The sequence below is a fragment of the Leuresthes tenuis genome, unplaced genomic scaffold (genome assembly GCF_036924035.1).
Source record: "Leuresthes tenuis unplaced genomic scaffold, fLeuTen1.0.hap1 SCAF_22, whole genome shotgun sequence".
Lineage (NCBI taxonomy): Eukaryota > Metazoa > Chordata > Actinopteri > Atheriniformes > Atherinopsidae > Leuresthes > Leuresthes tenuis.
Window position 1 is genome coordinate 10,417,372 of NW_027325376.1, and position 20,089 is coordinate 10,437,460.

The 20,089-nt window shown below is 41.7% G+C and overlaps 1 protein-coding gene across 9 annotated transcripts in view; it reads left to right on the forward strand.

The window, feature by feature from the left end:
* The first annotated feature begins 12,143 nt into the window (after positions 1-12,143).
* The window catches only part of LOC140281774 (nuclear factor 1 B-type-like), a 63,877-nt gene continuing 55,931 nt past the window's right edge, over positions 12,144-20,089 (forward strand). For 4 of the 9 annotated variants that reach the window (XM_072376264.1, XM_072376270.1, XM_072376268.1 and 1 more), the window contains exons 1-2: positions 13,590-14,173; positions 16,831-17,362. In XM_072376264.1, coding sequence (XP_072232365.1) covers positions 14,147-14,173; positions 16,831-17,362 — 559 coding nt within the window. In that variant the 5' untranslated portion in view covers positions 13,590-14,146. Of the gene's footprint in view, positions 12,544-13,589; positions 14,174-16,830; positions 17,363-20,089 lie in introns of those variants that run through there. The other 5 variants (XM_072376265.1, XM_072376271.1, XM_072376269.1 and 2 more) reach the window with 2 other exon arrangements.

Below are 20,089 nucleotides of genomic sequence, written 5' to 3' on the forward strand. Positions count from 1 at the left end.
ACGCACATTTATCAGGAGAGATTTAAAAGACGTTACTGACTCTGCAGACCTGATCTCCTGAGGTGGTTCGTTCCACAGTTTAGGAGCTTAGTTTGCTGATTCTCTCTCACATCTGGACTTCAAGTGGGCCAGTCCAGCACTATGAAGCCATGCTGTTGTAATAGAAGCAGTATCCAAGATTGTCTTGCTGAAATAGACAAGGCCTTCCCCGAAGAAGATCTAAATGGGAGCATATGCTGGTCTAAAACCTGTATTAACCCTTCAGCATTGATGATGCCTTTCCAGATGTGCATGTTTCCAGTTCCACAGGAACTAATGCACCTCCCATACCATTAGAGCTGCAGGCATTTAAACTGAGTGCTGACAACAAGCTGGATGTTCCTTCTCCTCTCAGTCAGTGCAAAGAAAAAAGGATGAATGTGTTTTGTTTTCTTGGTTCGTATTAGAAGTTGGGAAGTCAACTGGAGTCAGCTGGAGTCATCTCACGTTTGGTTCAGACAAGTGAAGAAGCTGTTGCAAAACCTAAATTGCTGAGGTTCTTTGCCGCAGTTTCCCCAGAAAGCCAGTAGATGGCAGTATTTGATTAGTAATTTGCTGGGAACCAATTACAATAATCAATGATGTTGTAGAAATCTTTGAGACATCCAATTAAACATATTGAAGGCAGTTACTGTGAGGACCAGAGACTATAACGGTTAAATGCAGCTGTCTGTAATCAGCATAACATCTGTGGATGGGATGTCCTCAAGAAAACTTGTAAAAACAAAATAAAATTGGTCCTAAAACTAACTCCTTAAGGGCACCATTTTACAAGAGCGAAGCTTGACCTGTGGTTGCTAACTGAGACACAAAATGTCCTTTGATAAGTAGGTCAAGGATCATCGCAATACTGTGCCAGATTCCTGTTGTCTTTGTTTAAGAGGATGCTGTGATCAGTGGTGTCAAAAGCCGGAGAATGGTCAAAATGAAGTAAGACTGAGCGCTGCCATTCACAAGCAACTATTTAAAGATCATTTATCACCCCGAGGAGGGCAGTTTTAGTGCTGTAATGTTTATGGAAACCAAACTGAAACTTCTCATAAATTTTATTGCTTTCTGCTGCTCAAGACAGTTTTCTCTAAAGATTTTCAAATAAAAGGGAACTCTGCCATTATGAAATAAGGAAGGATCCAGCCCCAGTTGATTATAAGAGGTGGCTCACAAGTGACTTTGAAATAGTCCAGAAAGCATGGTGGATTTTAGGGTTTACTGCATCTGTGGTGATGAAAGCTCTGACTGTTCATCATTAGAATAGGGATAAAAAAAAGATTTTTACAGTCTGCATCTCTTTCAGCTGGGACACTTGGAGGGATTCGGTATACCAGCTGGTCTACAGCTTGGGATAAAGTTCTGGGGTTCTGCTGATTAACAGAGATTAGAAAGAGCTACCCAACAATGAACATCCTACAAACAGAAAATGAAAAACAAACAAAAAATGACAACCTAATCATTTTAAAATGAAAAGCTCCCTGCCGGCCAAGTCTTTTTAAATGGTATTTACCAGATTTAGTGTGATTCGGTGCGACATGTGTCTGTATCAGTGCTATTTTTTCCTGTTGTAGAGTAAAATAGGTGTGCCAACACCTGATAAGAGGAACTATAATTGTGAAAAGCAATGTTTCCGTCGAAAAGGTGCGAGATGAAGTTGTTATGGTGCTATAGTGAAGAGAGAAAGCTCAATTACAAGTGCAAGTCTTACATTTAAAGTGCGGAAGTGTTATCAGTAAAGTTTTCTAAAATGAAATGTCTGTTGATGCGTGTCATGCAGCATAGCACAGTGGGTCTTTGTGTGGCATCTGTTTGCTCTCTGAGTGTTCACACAGTCCTAATACATGCATGTTGGGCTGTGTGGTGTTTCTAAATCGGTTTTGTGAATGAGATTGTGCATGTTGTGTGTTTTGGCCCTCTGGTGGATTTTGACCCTCTGACCCTGAACAGAGTAAAGTGAGCAGAAAAAATGCTTGAATGAACAGTTTAGTTCAGTGGCTCCACACCCGGAGGAGTGTTTTTAGATATATTTGAGGAGCTGGGAGATGACCCGTCATGCAGAAAGTGATTTGCTGAAATAAGCAACATCTTCCCTGTGTAAGTCTCATCTGGATGGGTACATATGTCGTGCCAGATCTGTGTGCATTTCTCCTTCACAGAGCCTTCACAGACGTGTAAGTTAGTCATTTCATGTGTACTAATTCATCCCCTTACTAGTGAATACAGGCTTTTGAATGGCACCCTTATAACAAGTCAGATGGTCCCCATATATTTAGCCCAAGGGATGGAGATACTGTGATGTCAGCGTTTAACATATTGATTAATCAGAGACTCTGACTTCCTCCCACAGTCCAAAAACATACATGTTAGATTAATTAGTGATTCTAAAATTGACTGTAGGCGTATGTGTGCGTGGTTTTTTGTCCTTGCGTTGGGATGGACTGGGTGAACCCCACCTCTCGCCCCACAGCAGATGGGATACAGTCCACTCTGTCCGTGACCCTGCATCGGATGAAAAATTAATGAATGAATCAAAAGGATTAATCAAATTCGACAAATCTTCCACTTCACTTCAGTTCATGTTGATCCATTATGAACAAAGGCTTTGTTTAGAATAGGCCTGTGCGCTGACACATTTTTTTTCTGTCTCTGTACATGAAATATAGTTTGGGATATTTTATGAATAAATAAACACATTTCAAAAGGGCTTTAATGCAGTTTTCTGTCACTAACGTTTACATGTGTTATTTCATTTTGTGGATGCAGCAACAAACTGGGTTCACTGACAACAGTTTTCAGAGACGTTAAGAAGCCTTTGCAATGTTTTCCTCTACATAGTTGTATCTGTTTTTAACATCTAGCTGCCTGAAAGCCTGAAAATCGTGTGTACTGAATACCGGTTTCAGCTTTGTCTCCGATGTTTCTGAAGATTCTCTGACTTTTGCATTAGTGAGTCGTACCACAGAGGATAAAAACACACATCGTCTTTGCATCTTTCACAGTGTGTAGACCTTGCTACCTTTTTCGCCCCTTTTCACACCATGACAAACTGATCTTTAGTATTTTACATCGTTGTTTTGAGGAAAGGCTAGTTTGATGTAAATTTCTGTACATGCAATTTCCCTTGTGTCTGTCCTACTCCGATAAGACAAAGCATCTGACGTGAAATGAAACGTTAAATAGAGGGACAGCAGTTTTCAGCAAGTCTTAGTGCTTCATTTGCATTTGGTTGCTCTCCGCACAATCACTTTAGGAGCTCAGGCATAAGTTTAGCTGTCTCCAATCAAATTGCCCTGAGAAGTTTTAACGTCTCTGTGAGGCGTGAATAATGTGTGCATGATCCGTGAACATAATCTGTGTGTCCTGTCTATAATGGTTATATGCCTTTAACACGCTCTGACCCGCACAAGCACACACACATTGTATTGTCCTCCCGACTAATTGTCCGCAGCCCCAACAAGGTCATGACATCGCAGCATGATGGAGAGGATGAGATCAGGATTGTTCTTTGATTAATCACAGTGACATTTGTGATCATCGTTATAGTTTAGAGCACACACTGCACGTTAACCCTCACAGTCTGACATAACATTGCCCACGCTGAGGCTCCAAATAGTTTTCACTTCACAGACAAGAATGGTTCTTTTAGGTATTCTTCTTCAGATGAAATTCCGCTAACTGTAAAATTTTGTTTTCTCTTATTCAAAGGATGGGATACAAACCATTAACTGAACCAAAACTTGACTTAATAAGTGTGCTGTGCTTTCCGACACACTGCCACCAGTCTGTGTCTTTAAATCTATTCACTGTCATGATCTTTTGGTACCTCTTTGATTTTGGTTTTGGTTTTTCCATGTTGTGTATTTCTTTTCTGTTGCTGTTAGGGTTTTTTTTTCGGTCTTGTCTCAGTTCTGTTCACTTCTTCACTTGTTTCCTCAAGTCTCTCTTGAGTCCGGTCATCAGCTCCACTCCCTTCACCTGTTTTATTTCCCTCAGCTGTCCTCACTCGCCAATCACCCTCCTCTGTACTTAAACTCCTGGTTTCATTCACTCTTTGTGAGATCCTCTGTTTTCTTCAGGTTTTCAGGCCACTGATACTCCTGGCTGTCTTAGGTTGGTCTGCTTTTTGGGTTCTTGTTCTTGTGTTCTTTTGAAAATGTTTATCTGGTTTTGGCATGTCTTTTGTTTGAAATAAATGGTTTCTTTTCATTTCACCTCCTGGCTCTTAAGCTGTGTCAGCACCTTGGTCTTCCTTCCTCGCCACTTCCTACACATGATTTCTTTGATGAATCAAACATAAATGTTGAATTTTTGCCTTAATCATCAAGACGATGAGAGCGTTTCTCATGATGAGTGTACAATGTCTTTAACAAAGATTCTACAAAACATTTTAGTCTTCTTTTAACAATCCTTTAGTTTAATTACTCCATTTTTACTTACGATGGTCAGGTTTAATGGATGCAGTATAGATGATAAAAGTCTCCAGTTGTCTCAGTTAAATGTGCTCCTAATCTTCAATGATGGTTGGTCTGATGGACTAATTAGATAATGACCACCTGCTCTTTTTGTGATCTATGACATCTGGCTGAACAAAAGAAATAATTAGCCACATGCTTGATAAACAACTATGCTTGGAACAGTTTCTTCTCAGACTCGTGGCTCTTTACCTGTCTAGCATTGGAGTTAGTGGCTTGGCGTGTGCTGCTGCAATTTTGCCAAGCCTCGGCTCGGATTAAGTCTGCTCTGAGAATTTCTTATTGGATCACTAATCATGAGATGCATGATTATTTTTAGATTTCAGTCCATATGGGCCGTCAACCCTCCAATGATCAGGATCACCCCCTGCATACGCTCTGCTTTGGTGCCTTTTTCAGGAAAAGATCTTTCCTTATCATTTGAACATGTAAAATTTTCCGAAGTTCATGAAAACACACTCAAATCGATCCAAACAGCCCCTTTAATCTTTAAAGTAGGATTTCTGTTTCTCTGGACTCTAATTTCACTTTACAACAGCAGTGGCTGATTCATGCTTTTTTTCCCCTGCTAATAACAAAGACATAATTACATTTGTCAGACCTCAGCATGCCACGTTCGCGGTCTACTAGTGGCAGGTGTCCGCTGAGATCCTCCATCTTTGGCTCTGCAGTTGAACTTTCTGAACACTGAGGTATTGATTGGACTATTGATTTTCAAATCATCTGTCTTTGGCGAAAGTAGAAATCCAATTAAAAGTTGAACTTAAAATAGTTAATCCAATCAAGACGATGAAAAGCATTGATTTCAACCTCAAAATCAATAAGATGCGCGCTGCTCTTAAGAGCGGGCCCGGCCCTGAAGGCTTTGCTTTCTCCAAAAGAATGAAGCTCACATAGCCTCAGCTAAATAGTGTGTAAGAATTTGTTTTTTTTTCTTATTTTCTATTATTCTATTCTACCTCAATAACACAAATTCCTCCAACCATGTCAACCCTTCTGTCCAGTTAACAATTTACTCTCTTTTTGTTGGAGTCTTGCTGGGTGTTTACTTATCTGGGGTCAGTCCAATTAAATCTCTCATGAATAAACATGGAAAAACTGAAGTTTGTGAGGTGTAGAAAAAAGTTATGCAGAATAAGTTCTGGCATTGTCCTGCTGAAATAACCTTGGAGGAAAATATGTCCTCTTGACGGTAGCATATGTTTTCCCAAAAGCAGCTGAAAAGTGGACTCATCGGACCATAGAACACATGTCCACTGTCTCTCTGTCCATCTGAGATGAGCTCATCTCCAGTGTTCCTGCACAGAGTTAAAATATTGCTTTCTCCATGCAGTTTCGAGTTACATTTCTGCACACAGCAGTGGACTGTCTTGAGTGAGAGATGGTTTGATGGTATTCTTGAGCCCATGTGGCTATCCTGATCATGGTGTCATGACGATTTCTCATGCAGTGCTGAAGGTCAGGCTCACTAACAGTGGCTTCTTCCTTGATCTTTAGACACTGCGATTTTCCCAGCCTCTATGCCTCCACGCACAATAACATTCACTGTTAATGCGGAAAAGCTGAAGGGCTTTCTAATTTTGTAATAACTGTAAAACCAATCAATGATTCTCAGTTCAAAATCTCTTTTTTTTGTTAGTTGAAGGCATGAAGTATTTTGGGGAGAACTACACTAAGAAGTGTGTTTTTTGGGGGGCTGTTAAAAGGGGTTCTGTCTCTAAGACCCTTAAGAATGAATAATGTTCTAAAATGAAAAATCATGTGAAAAAATCATATGAAAACAGTTCCTGGCTGCAAGCCTACACAGATTTTAATACTGAATCAGTCTAATTTCTTCTCTCCTTTGGTTCTAATGACATAAAGTTTTCACCGAGACCTCACATCTGTGGTGTTTCATCCTTCAGAGGTATAAGCCCTCTTCTTGTTGTGAGCTGACTTTTGACTTCCATGATGACTGCTGAGAGTCTTGTTCTCCCTGGTTAGGAACCAGCTCCAATAACAGGCTGATAATTAAGCCTCGAATGAGCACTTTATTATAGCCAGGTGTGCTCAAAAGGTCATCTGTGAACAAGTACTAAGACAGAGCAGCGATACAGAGCAATCAACTGTGAAACATGCTGTTTATTTATAATGAATCTACAGTTGTATTGTGTGTCATTTCATCCTAAAGTATGATCTGGTCTGCTGCATGTATGTGCCAACAGTGACAATATAATAAAATCAAATATTTTCACATGTAAATGCATAATTCTGTTGTTTCACATCCTCTGTTTGTTGTCGCTAATGCCAAGTTACTGTTGCTACGTCCACCCACCGTCCCTGTGGGGAAATCCAGCTGCCAACGAGTGGCCTCAGTGAAGAGGATTGGAATGTGGCAGGAGAGAAAAGGTCTTTTCAGCTGGCCTTCAGATAACATTTACATGGACACGCAAAGCGCTTTAATTTATGGATAAAAAAACAGTGGGACAAAGTAAAGTCCGGAGTCGGTGACATTCGGTTGAATGTCATTTTTGTAATCCTTTGGCCAATTAATCCTCAAAACTATACTTTTTTTTTCAAGAAAGGATCTTGGGAAAATAATGCAAAGATTCGGGAAATCTTTGCATTATGTTTATTATTCATGTACTAACATTGAAAATGAGAAAAGGAAAATACAGGCAAAATACAATCAGCTCACTTCTGACTTTGTCAAAGTCACGTCGTCACAAAGTGATGCTCCCAACTTGATCAAAAATTGAACTGTTTGATGTGGGGGAAATGTACTTTTTGCCCGTAATATTCAGCTGATGGACAAAACAAATCATCAAATGTGTTCCCTTGTTGCTGTGACTCATTTATTCCTCTCTGAGTGTGTAAGGGAGGGAGAGGGGAGACAGAAGGGGGAGGAGGTGAGTGTGGGAGGGGAGGGGGGGGTTACAGGGTCAGGCTACTTGTAATTACAACAGTCAGGTTCAAATCACTGGTCAAGCTGTTGCTGATTTTTTATAATTTCCCATAATGCAACGTTGTCGAGGACTGGCCTACATGTGGCACAGCATGCCTCCACTGATGCCCCTTTGATTAGCTGTCTTGTCTTCCACCGGGCTGCGTATGATCAGAGCCGGGAGCACAGTGATGGCTGGGAAACTGACAGAGAGATCCATTAAATGGCAGCTTTGTTATGACATATCAGCCAGGACGTGGTGGATGGTAAGTGGAGCTCTTTGTCCTGTCCTCTCCATGTAAAATCCTGTCTGGTTGATCTCAATTATCAGTATAGCTGATTGTGTCTTTTTAAATCTGTCGGAACTGATAGATATACTGAAGTGATGAATATTGGGGGGGGGGAGTGTTCTTGAGAAAAGAGTTTGACAATAATGAACTCACTTTCCACAATCTTTCATCTAAGAGCAATCTTTAAGGAACATCCCCGGCAGACATTTCTGAATGAATGTCATCCTTAAGGCCTGCACTTACATCATCTAATTCTATTTGGCTGCAGAAAATTGTGGATTTTTCAAGAAGAGGAGGCAGAAAAATGGGCCAAAAAAAATGTTATTTCTTTAACTGAATTAAATAAAGACACAAAGCATTAAGCCTGCTTTTAGTATAAGAGCGCTCCTCGAGTGCACCTCTCTGTTCACCCTCAGCAGTGTTAATTTAGTGTAGGACAAAAAGCCCTTGTCCAGCCCGCGCCTTTCCCATGCTTTCTGAATATTTATTTACGTGTCTGACTACAGATGAGCTTTCATTGTGTCCCATCTCCAGGGTTATGGTTTGTTTGTCTCCCTTGATGCTTATACACTGAAAGAAACCGCCCTTTCTGCTCAGATCCTGCTGCCTCTGCTGCTGTTTTCTGTTCCTTTAACATGTCCTGTTTTCAGTTCTATCATAGTCAGTCATGTGCACATTTGACACTTTCACAAGAAGACTTCTGTGCCCTTATAAACTGCTGCATCGTTGTTGTTCTTGTTTTTCCTGCTATAGAGGAGCTCCAACTCGAGCAAAAGCTCAGAGCTTTTAAGAATATATCTTGAATTTTAAGAGAAAATTCAGCAAGTAGAGAACAGATGATGAGAAGTTCACCAGCTTTAGGGACAGCTTCACCAGGGTCAAGTATTCTTATAATGTAGTAGTTATGTCCTCAAAAAATGAAAAAAACAATAAAAAACAACCAAAAATGTAAATATGTATCGCTTTAATGCTTTGTCTATTCCAAACAGACACACGTCTCCGAAAAAGTTGATCTATAAATCCTTTAAACTCTCACCAAAGACAACGTATCAGAATTTGTTGAATATATGCAAATTTTGAATATGATCCCAGCAACACGTTTGCATGTTGGCCTCTGTGCTGTTAATGCAAACTAAGTGTTTTGGAAAATGAACAGACCGACTGCTGTAGCCTTGAATGGGAAACGATTTTGGCTGCTCAACAGTTTGTCGTTTCTTTCCGTCTCTTTTCAAAGCCAAGTGTTTTCAAAGTGCAGGCGGGCCGGTTCTTTTACAGTAGATACAGAATGCATTGTGATGCTGTGCAGGTAAAATACATCTTCACTAGATGGCAGCATATGATGCTGCCTTCTGAACTTCAGTTTTCCAGCTCACCTCAGACCATTTTAACTGAGCTCAGACCCAGAAAAGAAGTGACATCTTCTATTTCCATGTGTGAGTAGGCTTTACCTCGAGCAGCAGCATTCAAACTCAGTTTTACCATCAGCAGAGTAGTTTAGCAAGAGTTAAATAGTTTTTTCATTTAAAACATTCGGCTCGTGGTGAATCCACTAATGTGGAGTCGTTATGGCAGCACGACCTCAGAAAGGGAAATTGTCTGAATATAGCTCAACTGAATAGCTGGAGGAAGGTTTCTACAAACAAGATTGGGTCATGCTATCGCCACAGGCCTTCATACAGTCAAACCAGTGAAGGAAAATGTGAGTTAGAAGTGTAGAAATGGGAATTTTTCTGCATTTTACAGCAATATAAATAACTGACACTATTCTGGTTTGTAGTTGTGGAGATCTCGAGTCACTGATATGGTTTATTATTCCTCTTAACTGCTGTTTTATGTCTGTTAGAGGACAATCCCACAGATCAAGGTGGATAAGGTCTGCTTTCTGTTTCTGTGGTTAGGTTGATCGCAGCTGCTCAGAATTTTCTAAAGCGAAATCTCCAGATTTAAAATACTTGATAAATCCAAGTGTTTAGACTTCCTCCCTTGCCCTTTGATTTTGTGAGCTACGTATTTCTTTTCTTTTTGCTCTCTTCTTTACTCTTTGCTGTTCGAAAAGTTTCAAATTCAATTTACAACATCAGATATCGGGTGTGAATGATTTGCATCCCGATTTGATTTAAATTCCAACTGTCCCAACTTTCTTTGGAAACATTTTTTTAGTATTGAACACAAGGGAACAGAAGCAGTAGAGACAAATGCTGCTGCCGTGCATATTTACTTCACCTGTGGAAGTGGTTCGATTGCAGCTTATTTTTAAGGGGCACAATACACTTTACACAAAAAAATAAACATTTAGATGAAAATCAAAATGTTTTCCATCGCTCTGACCAGTCTTATGACGTTTAAGGTCAAACATATCAATGGAAATAGTAAGATTTAACAGCATGGGTGAAGCCAGAGGGGCACTGGACCCTGCTGAAGTCTGATTGGCTGCTGAAGTGCCCGTGTCCAGTGGCTTCACATTTTCCACATGATTAAGAGTTACACGCTGAGGCATTTCAAACAAGTTCTTAAACCTATTGTGATGGTGTGTTTACGCCTTGTGGAATAGAAGCAAACAAAGAAGAAAGAAACCAAAAGTGGATGTTGATGGAATAGTGTTCATAAGTGAGAGACTGGTATTTACGATGAGTCATAAATGAAGCTATTTCAAATGGGCTGAAAGGCCGTTCCATTCCATCTCGGAATTCAGAATTCTAATTATATTTTATATTTTCCAAAGTATCCAAAGGGGTTGTGCAAAGAACAATTTTCAAATGACACCCTGGCTGTATCTTACAGAAAAGACGCTTAGTTCCCCTTTTTAAGTGTATGTCCCCGTCACTGTAGTCACTTTGAAATGTCACACCGTAAGAAAAATATAGTTTAATTTTGTAGCTTTAAAGAAAAGCTTTGTTTGTTCCCACATTTAGAAAAGTCATAGTGAGCAACAGATGGGTGCAGATAATTAGTTTGTCAAATAATAAACTAACTTGCAGTTCGGTTTATGGCCACACGGTGGCGGTAGGCCTACACTGAGAGCAATGACTGTCTGAGTCTTTTCTGGCCTTCCATTATATAATTAACAACAATTAAGAAGTAAAATAAACTAAGGCTAAAAAAGAATAAACTATTGAGTACAGCCTATTTGGCAATAGTCTAAAGGAGAGATTTTAAATGTGAATGCATCTCAGACAGACAAGATCTGTTCAGCCTGAATGCAGGAAATAGAGTTCAAGGTTAATAAAACCACAACAGGATCAAACTGAACTCATCGATGCTCCTAGTCTGATTCATCGACTCATATTTGACAGTTTATCATCACATGCAAGGACTAGGTGCACAAGGAGGGCCCACGTGGCTGTAGCGAGATCATTCCCCCGTGACTTTTCAGAACAATCCCGAAAAGGTGATATGAGTCAAACATATCTGTGATCAATGACTGGTGTGTTGCAGAACATTTCAAACAGTTGCCCCAACTGTCACCACTGAAGCGTTGATGTAACAACTGCTGATTTCAGTTATGTTTGTATTGCTAATATCTGGATGATTCACAGAATAAAAATGTTATGATTAAAGCAAATTATATAATTGGCATAACAAAGGGGCCCTTTGACTTATTTCCACATTACCAGCGTGACTTGTACTGTAATTTATTTTTTTCCAGTAATGTTAGATACCATAATTAAGTTAATACTGACCCTCCTCCCTCTTGTATTATAATAATAATAATGATAATAACCTATCTTCAGTTACCGTACGTTACCCACGTGACTAACCCATCAACACTCACTGACCGCATCGCTATGCAGCCTGGCCGTCCAGCAGCGGGTCTGTCAAACCCCGAACATCACGTCAGAGGAGCGGAAGTGAGGGGCCCAGGGTCCAGAGTCCCGGGGCCACTGCTGCTGGCCAATGGCAGGCGAGAATGCAAACGCTATTACAAAACGAGAGCCGTGCGAAGCTGGAGAGAAACCACGACGAGACACACAGGAAATGTGGCTTCCGCTTTCAAAATAAAAAGCAGTTTGACGCTTGACACAATTGAAATAAGTCGGGTTTTTGTTTTGGTGTCAAGAGTGTTAACACAGGTTAGTCAGACTGTCATTCAGTAATAGCCCGTTAAAATACACATTTAAACAGCTTTTACTCGGCAGAACAATACGTTGGATTTTTATAAGTTGGCTATACTCTCTATAACCTAGCTAACGTTAGCTATAACCTAGCTAACGTGTGATGTTCACGTAAAGCAAATCTCTCTGTGCGGCTGCAAAGGCTTCCAACCTCTACTTATCTTTCACACATAAAATTGAGGTTACTGCACCAGGTGAACGTTTCACTTGAATACTGGCAGACGGCTGTATTTTCTGAGGATTTAGGACACCATTTTGAAAAGCGGCACCGGAAGACGCCCTTGTTTAGCCCTTCATTCGGTCCGTCGGTCGTTGCTGAGAGCTGGAGGGCGGCAGTCAGTCAGACAGTGAAAGTGAAGGCGGAGACCAACCCAGTGCCGAAAACTCAGCCTCTTCTGGATCACGTTCAACTCCGCTGAGCGACCCCAAAAAACGATCCAACAAAGTGAGACTCGAAGAGGAAGGAAGACAAGAGAAAAAAAAAGACGCGAGGTGCTCCTAACTTCTTCACCGCATCTGCCAAGAATTGTCTTCCGGTGTTGACTTTTTCTTTTTTCTTTTTTTTTGGTTTCTTTTTTTTTTCTTCTTTTTGGCGAGCACTGCAAGAGAAAACCCTCCAAAGCTCAAAGTTGAGCGTGAGAAATGTGAAGCTACCGGCTTGTGTGTTTCAACCAGGCTCCAGGATTCCCTATTAATCCATGCAGTACAGTGCAATGGTACGTGAACGTGGATTATTATTGCTTTCAAATGTTGTGATAACGCTCTTTGTGGTAGAATTATTTTTTTTTTTGTTTTGTTTTGTTTTGTTTCCCCCCCCTGTCATTCTGTCCTGTCCTTGCGGCGGCGGCGGTGAAAATGTGGAGAAGTGGGAGCACAACGCTGACATGGTCGGGCCAGAAATGGCTCTGAACTTGGCGCAGATCGTCCGGCAGCCCGTGTTAACATCCCCATTCCCCTTAATCTGGCAAATGAACTCAGTGTGGACTGTTGACAGCTCTGTAGGACACACACACACACACACACAGGCGTGTGCGCACACGGTGTGGCAGCAAAGTAACAATGTTTAACTTTAGGTCCTCTCAGTGTTCTGCAAACCACTACATGCTTATAAGTCAGGCTATAAGTATTTAATCAATGAATATATATACACACGTATATATCTGTTCAGGTAGAGAAAGGTAATTCCATTATTTAAGAGAAAATCCCGAGGTATAATTTACCTGTTGGTTGTTGGACAAAGCAGGCTGATTATGACGTCAACAATAAATGTAATAAATTGCACCCTCTCTTTTCAATGCGTAAAAACACATTTACAGGTAACTTTGAGGCGAATTGTTGCAATTGTTATTTATAACCCTCAATTTATATAAGTAATCTCGTTGAGTTTCACTCAGGAGAGAATGAAGTAAGCTTATGTGTGCCAAAGAAGCCAAAAGACAAGGGAAAAAAGAAAAGAGACCAAAGTTTCTGGACACTGTCAACCGCAAAGCGTGCGCTGAATGGTCGAAAACGCGAGAAGAAGTGAGCGTGTGTGGCGCTGGCCGGTGGGGTGATTTTTTTTTTTTTTTTCCCGGCTCTATGGGGCCGGAGCCGCGGTCCAAAGTCCCCGAAGCTCATAAAATAATTCAGCTGAAGTGACGAGAAAGGGAGTCGGTGACTTGCGCGCTGCGTTTTTCATATAGCCGTGAAGGAGAAGGAGGAAGGTGCCGGGGTGGGTGGGGTGTGGGGTGGACATGAGTGGTGTGTTTGGAGGAGGAGGAGGAGTGTGACTGTGTAATTACGTGGGTGAAGAGAAAAAAAAAAACGAGAAAAAGTTGGGTCTGATTTGCTGGAATCGCGCAGGACCGAAGGTGCAGCGGCCGATTTCATATCAAGTTTGGCAGAAGCGAGGGGAAGGGGGGGTGAACATCACACGCTCGGCGCCCTGTGAATCTCCCCGTAATGCTTTTTATGAGATATCACCGCACCGAGACGCGCACAGAGCCCACGCAGTAGAGGAGCAGGGCGACGCGGCGGCTTTGCTCCGGCTCCACGAGTTCAGTCCGCAAGTGTTTGCTTTCGCTTGCCAACTTAACGCAAGATACGCATCTCCTTCTCTCCACGGTGACGACAATCTTTGGATCGGAAGAATTGATGGATATTCTTGGATAACTCCTGTTTTTTTTTTTTGGTTTTGTTTGACGCGGATAGCTGCCCCACGCGTACACACACACACACACAAACACTCTTGCATGGTGCACAGCGGTCCAGGAATGGCGCGATGAAGTGATCAGAGGAAATCAGTCCAAGTACAATCACTTTGTGTGTTGCAGTCTCGTCATGTATTCCCCGATTTGTCTAACTCAGGTATTTGTATCTGTTTATATATATTCAATTGCCATAATTTGCAAATATATTTATATATATATATATATATATATATATATATATATATATATATATATGATATATGTGCAAATCATATATATTTATGTTTTTGTGTTGTTTTTTTTTTTTGTGGTGAAATTATCACACGCGCTGGGGATATAAAGTTATCCGTGCGCGCGGAGAATGTGGGAAACGCTTACATAAGTTCAACGTAGCTTCCCGCGTGAAACCACAACCTGAAAACCAACTTAAAGCGCTCAAATCTGAGATGCCAGCGATTATTTGAGTATACCTGGAGCTGGAATTGTTGGATTGTTTTTTTTTTTTTTAATTACCTTCTTCCCGCCCCCCTCCCTCCATTCTTTGCGTGAGCAAAATTGAGCGTGAAGATGATTTTAAAGATAGATTTAAAAGACTCAACCCTGTGTTATTAGTACCGGTATGTTCCCTTTTTCTCACACGTTTGATGAGGTTATTTGCGTCCTCCAGTAACCTCTCACACTCCCCCGGCCTCGCTTGAGTCGTGTTTATATGTACACACACACACACACACACACACACACACATATATATATACATATATGTTTTTGCTCCCCTCTACCCGGAGCTGTATTTTTTATTTAGAGTTAAACCCTTATACTTAAGGGAAGTGAGGTTGGAGGAAGATAAAGCCACTTTCACTGTAGAAAGATCAAACGAACGATAAGGTTGATTCAGCGCTTGGACAGAGTCGCTGACTGCTTTGGCTGACTCAGTTTTACTGTTTATATTTTACTTGGCATAAGTAAGTGATTGACTGAGATGCGGTTTAGTTTGTGCTTAAGAGGATTGTGCTTTTATGGCCCCAGCTGAAGTGTACCGGTAGGCCCCGGCCAAGTCATTTATCTTTACAGCGTTTGGTTTGAAAGAGAGTCAGAAATTTAAAGAAAATTCATTAAGAGAAAAAGAACAGGACGTCTCACGTGGCTTTTAACAGGATTACCAGGACTAGAGCAGACTTTTAGGAAGAGAGGCTGCTGAGCACATTTAGCAGAATTCAGTTTACTTTTGTCGTTTTATTTGGCAGCTTTATAGTGAAGAGATTACATTCAAATAAGCCCGGCTTGTTATTTTATTACCTGACTAAACGGATGGGGGATGTAACCCATGCTGAAAGGGATAGCCTGCATTTAAAATAAATTAATAAATAAAAAAATCTACAAGGTTGAAAAAGTTGACTCACTTTGTGTGATGAATTATCAAAAATTGGAGATTTTCTATGTCGGGGGAAGAGTTTTTGCATATCTGAAATGTGGCTTCTCAGAGGAGCACCAGCGGCAGGCACAGATAGGGAGTAGGTTTCTGTGGTTTCCCATAGCCCGCTTTGCCTGACTGCCTTCAAAAAGAACAATGTGTGGTTTAACTCTTCAAAGGCCCGCTGAAAGGGAGCTGCTTATGCTTATTGAATGTGACATTCTAATGACCCGAGAGAAAGATAATGCAATGTTTCCACTTCACACTTAGAGGAACTGTATTTGTTAACGACTCCCAAATCGTTCAAAGCATCCTGTGCACCGACAGGAGAGCAAACATTAAGGGCTCATCGTAATTTGTTGAAGAATCCCTGAATTATTATCCTGCAGAAACCCCCTCTTTTTTTTAATTGTTTTTTTTTTTTTACTTTTAGAAATGAAAAAGGGGAAACTCTTGTCAAATACGGAGTCGCAAAAAAAAAGTTTCCCTGCTGTCATTTGTCAAATTAAATCCAAGATGAAGTGGGACGTGGGGCATAATTAACACTGAAAAGTCAAATAAAGGTTAAAGACATCTCAACAGAATGTGTCGGAATCTTTTTCGATGCAGAAATAATTTGGCTGAAAATGAGATCCACCAGCAAACCTTTTTGGTTGAGTGTGACATTTTGATGTCACCATATGACCTCACAGTTTTGGAAATGAAGAATTGCTTCTTCTTTTTTTTTTTGTTACACGTTAACTTGCATGATTTAGCACGAACTTCTGTCCGAGTCCTATCGCAGCCTTTGCAAATACCTTTCACACTGTTGCTTCGTCTAATGTGCCTCCTTTCTTCTCTGCCTGTGTGTGTGTTTTTTTTATTTATTGCTTTTTACTGTGTCTGGTTTTTGGGAATCGTGTTAACTTCCCGTTTTGTGACTGCGTCCCGCTTGGCCTTCCAGTTTACACTCAGTTCTTGGTGAATACGGGATAATTTCACAGTGGAATGTGGATAGTTCGGTCAGGGAAATGGAACCGTGAGGGGCGCATGCTCTCTGCTGCAGCAGCTATACAGGAGTCCTGCTCACAGCATGCTGGGGAAATAAAGGCAGAGCGGAGTGCATTCACTCGCCGGGCTTCGTCCCATTGTTGCTGTGACAGCTGATATAAACTGTAAAATTTCCTTGTAATTACCTGAAGCATGTCCTGCAGCAATGTAGGGTGGTGTAAAAGGAGAAAATCCCCAGCTCTCAACCACTGTGGGGGGGAAACTGTGTAGCTGAATTTATTTGTGGTCTAACTCCCCTTCTGCTTCAAATTAGTTGTAGAATTAACTCATATTTGTTCTCCATTTTTGATGACATGAGTTTCTGATTACATTTCTCTCCTTCCTCTCCCCACTGTGTCCCTTGGACGCTCCAGGATGAATTTCATCCCTTCATCGAGGCACTTCTTCCTCACGTCCGTGCCATTGCCTACACGTGGTTCAACCTCCAGGCCAGAAAACGCAAGTACTTCAAGAAGCACGAGAAGCGGATGTCCAAGGACGAGGAGCGTGCGGTGAAGGACGAGCTTCTGAGCGAGAAGCCCGAGGTGAAGCAGAAATGGGCATCCAGGCTGCTGGCCAAGCTGCGGAAGGACATTCGGCAGGAGTGCCGGGAGGACTTTGTCCTCAGCGTGACGGGCAAGAAGCCCCCGTGCTGCGTGTTATCCAACCCGGACCAGAAAGGCAAGATCCGCCGGATCGACTGTTTGCGGCAGGCCGACAAAGTTTGGCGTCTGGACCTGGTGATGGTCATCCTCTTCAAAGGCATCCCCCTGGAAAGTACAGACGGCGAGCGCCTTGTCAAGTCTCCACATTGCACCAACCCAGCACTTTGTGTCCAGCCACACCACATAACAGTATCAGTCAAGGAGCTGGACTTGTTTCTAGCATACTATGTCCAGGACCAAGGTAGGTTCCCGCTCACACTGTGTGTGTGTGTGTGTGTGTGTGTGTGTGTGTGTGTGTCACTGTATGTAAGCTCAAGCATGTGTGAATGATGGCTTGGCGAGGTCAGGGGTCACATGTGTTACTTTTTGGCAGCCTTGCTCAGACTGGCTGAAGTCACCACTCTGTTTGCCAGACAAATAAACATCAGAAACGTGAGCACCGGCACTGTATAAACACACTTAGATTTTTTTTTTCTCTCTCTCTCTCACACACAGCAAGGCTCGTTACCAAAGAGAAAGAAAATGTATTTTCGATATTCCGCGTTTTTTTTAACCGTGCTTTTTTTGCTCAGCTGTAATCCAGCAGCTCCTGCTCGTGTGCAGTAATTATTCACTTGCTCTAACTTTGACAGGATTTGCATTAGCATGTATACACAGAGTCACACAGGCTTGTACAACGGAGCGCACGCCCCTTCTGTTCGTCTGGGAGTTGAAATAGTGACATTTCAGGAAAACTGCAGCATAGACTTTCAGAATAAAAATGAACCCACCACTTTATTTTTCTCAAGCTTTGGATCAGTATCAAAAGATCCCTTTAAGTTGTTAATATTCCATTTTTTAGTGTTTGTTAACAGTGATTTCTTAAAGCAGAAGGTGTCTTCTCTGTGTTAAAACACACCTTGACCTTTGTCCTTTATTTCTAATACAACACAATTTAAACCGACCACAACAGCTAAAAAAAAAAAAAAAAACGGGTCTCAATTGAAAAAGGTAAAACCTGCTTTAAAAAAACATTTCTGATCACACGTTTTTTTTGCTTGTGTCTGTGTGTGATGTGTAACTGTTGAACTATTTGGAACTATGTGGCTTTGTGCAAAAGCAGCACTCTCTCACATTTCTTAATTCCTGAAAAGCTGGTTTCTTTTTATTTGTCGTGCACATCGTGTGCTTGAAGTCATTTAGCTGCTGTGTGCTACAAAGCCAGCCGGATTGATAAGGCTGATTTAGATGATTCTTGACCCAAAAACAAAGACAAATTATGAGAAACGTTCGAAACCGTGTCCAGTACACAAAAATTCCGCAGATATTTATCCCTACGCATTTTTTGTGAGCTGCCAGGAGTTTTCATTCCTCGTTTTGATAACAGAAACGTCCCATTTGAATCTGATAGGTTTGCTGTGGAGAAAATATTTTCAACAGATGCTGTAAACTTTCTGAGCCGGACATTCTGTTGGGTTGTTTTACCCTAACATGGATTACAATGCCTTAAACAACCCTCTTAAAATAAAGCAGCATCTCATAAAATTTCAGTCCTTTTAGTCTATTACACTTGTGAACTTTCTCCCTCAATCTGCTGACACCATAGGAGCCCCCCCCCACCCACAGTATTCCATGTTGAAATTCCCCTGTATTAAATCTGCTGCTGCAGCCACCAATAAAAACGCTGCTGTTTCGGGAGAAATGGTGGCATAGCTAGTTCATTATCATCAAACCCTGAGCGCCATTTTGTGTTTGATAAGTGCCAGGGAAAGCAGAAGGCACAGCACCGAGACAATAATGGTTGCCACTGGCACCGGGGTTGGCATCAGACCCTCTTTTGTGTCTTTTGTAGGATGCCACTGCTTCTCTAGTTTGCATCTGCTGCATTTTTAACCGCTCGGTTCCAACTTAAAAACACCTCTTTCGTGTCGTTTCTTTTCTCTTATTCAAATGATAAAGAAGTGCTCTTTCTGTTTTTTTTTTCTTTTTTTATTTATTAGGGAAATGTGTATGTAAAGAGAGAGGGACTCACTCTCGGAGAGAAGGCTGGTCATTTCCTTATCTTTACTGTTAGGTAAATCTACTGTGATTTAGCGACGCTTCGTGGAGCAGAGCAGTTATTTTGCATTGACCTCAAATTTTTTTACCTGATTCAAACTTTGGCAAATACAAAATAGAATTCTTTTCCAAGTACCACAGAGATGATCGTGCTTATCCGTCCCCCACCCCCCCCTCTTTTGGGTTGTAAACTAAAGCGTCTTTCCCCTTTCTTTAAGTTACCGAGCGGTGCCCAAACCCAGACAATGCAGCCATATTGTGGTAGAGTGCAGCGCGGCGCCATTTTGTTTTACACCGTGCCAGGGAGGCAGGCAAATCACCAGCGACGGTTGTTAGAGGTTCGGAGGTTGGCATCAAACTCTCTTTGTCTGCTTGCAGCATGCCTTTGATTCGTTGGTTGGCATCCGCAATGCAGTGGGCACGTTGGAAAGTTTTTTGACGGTGGCAGAATGGAAGCCGCTGCCTTTGTTCTGCTGCAACTGCACGAAACAAACAAACATACAATCAAACACAAAGAAACTATAAATCGACTCTGCACGAAACAGGGTCCAGTGTTTGGTCTAACTGCTAGAAAATGAAAGTACCGTTGTTCTCTGAGTCCTGCCGTCCGGCAGCGGCTCAACCCTGCTGTTAGGTGTACTCTAATAACTGTCATTATTTTTGCTGCCTTTATCGGCCCATTTGTATTTTTTTTCCTGTGATATTTGTAGCACAAAAATTCAAGTTCAGACTTCTTTTTTTTTTTTTTTTTTCCCCATCCCCATGGGTTTCTGCCTGAGAAAGGTCGCCGGGTTGGCAGCGAGAGTCATGGGTGAATTTTGAGAGGGCACTCAGCCCCCTTGTTCTGGGGCACAGACGCGTTCAGCCAGGCTGGGCCGGGCTGTAGCACCCATGTGCATGCCCAGATGAATGCCCGCTGGGAAGTAGGCTG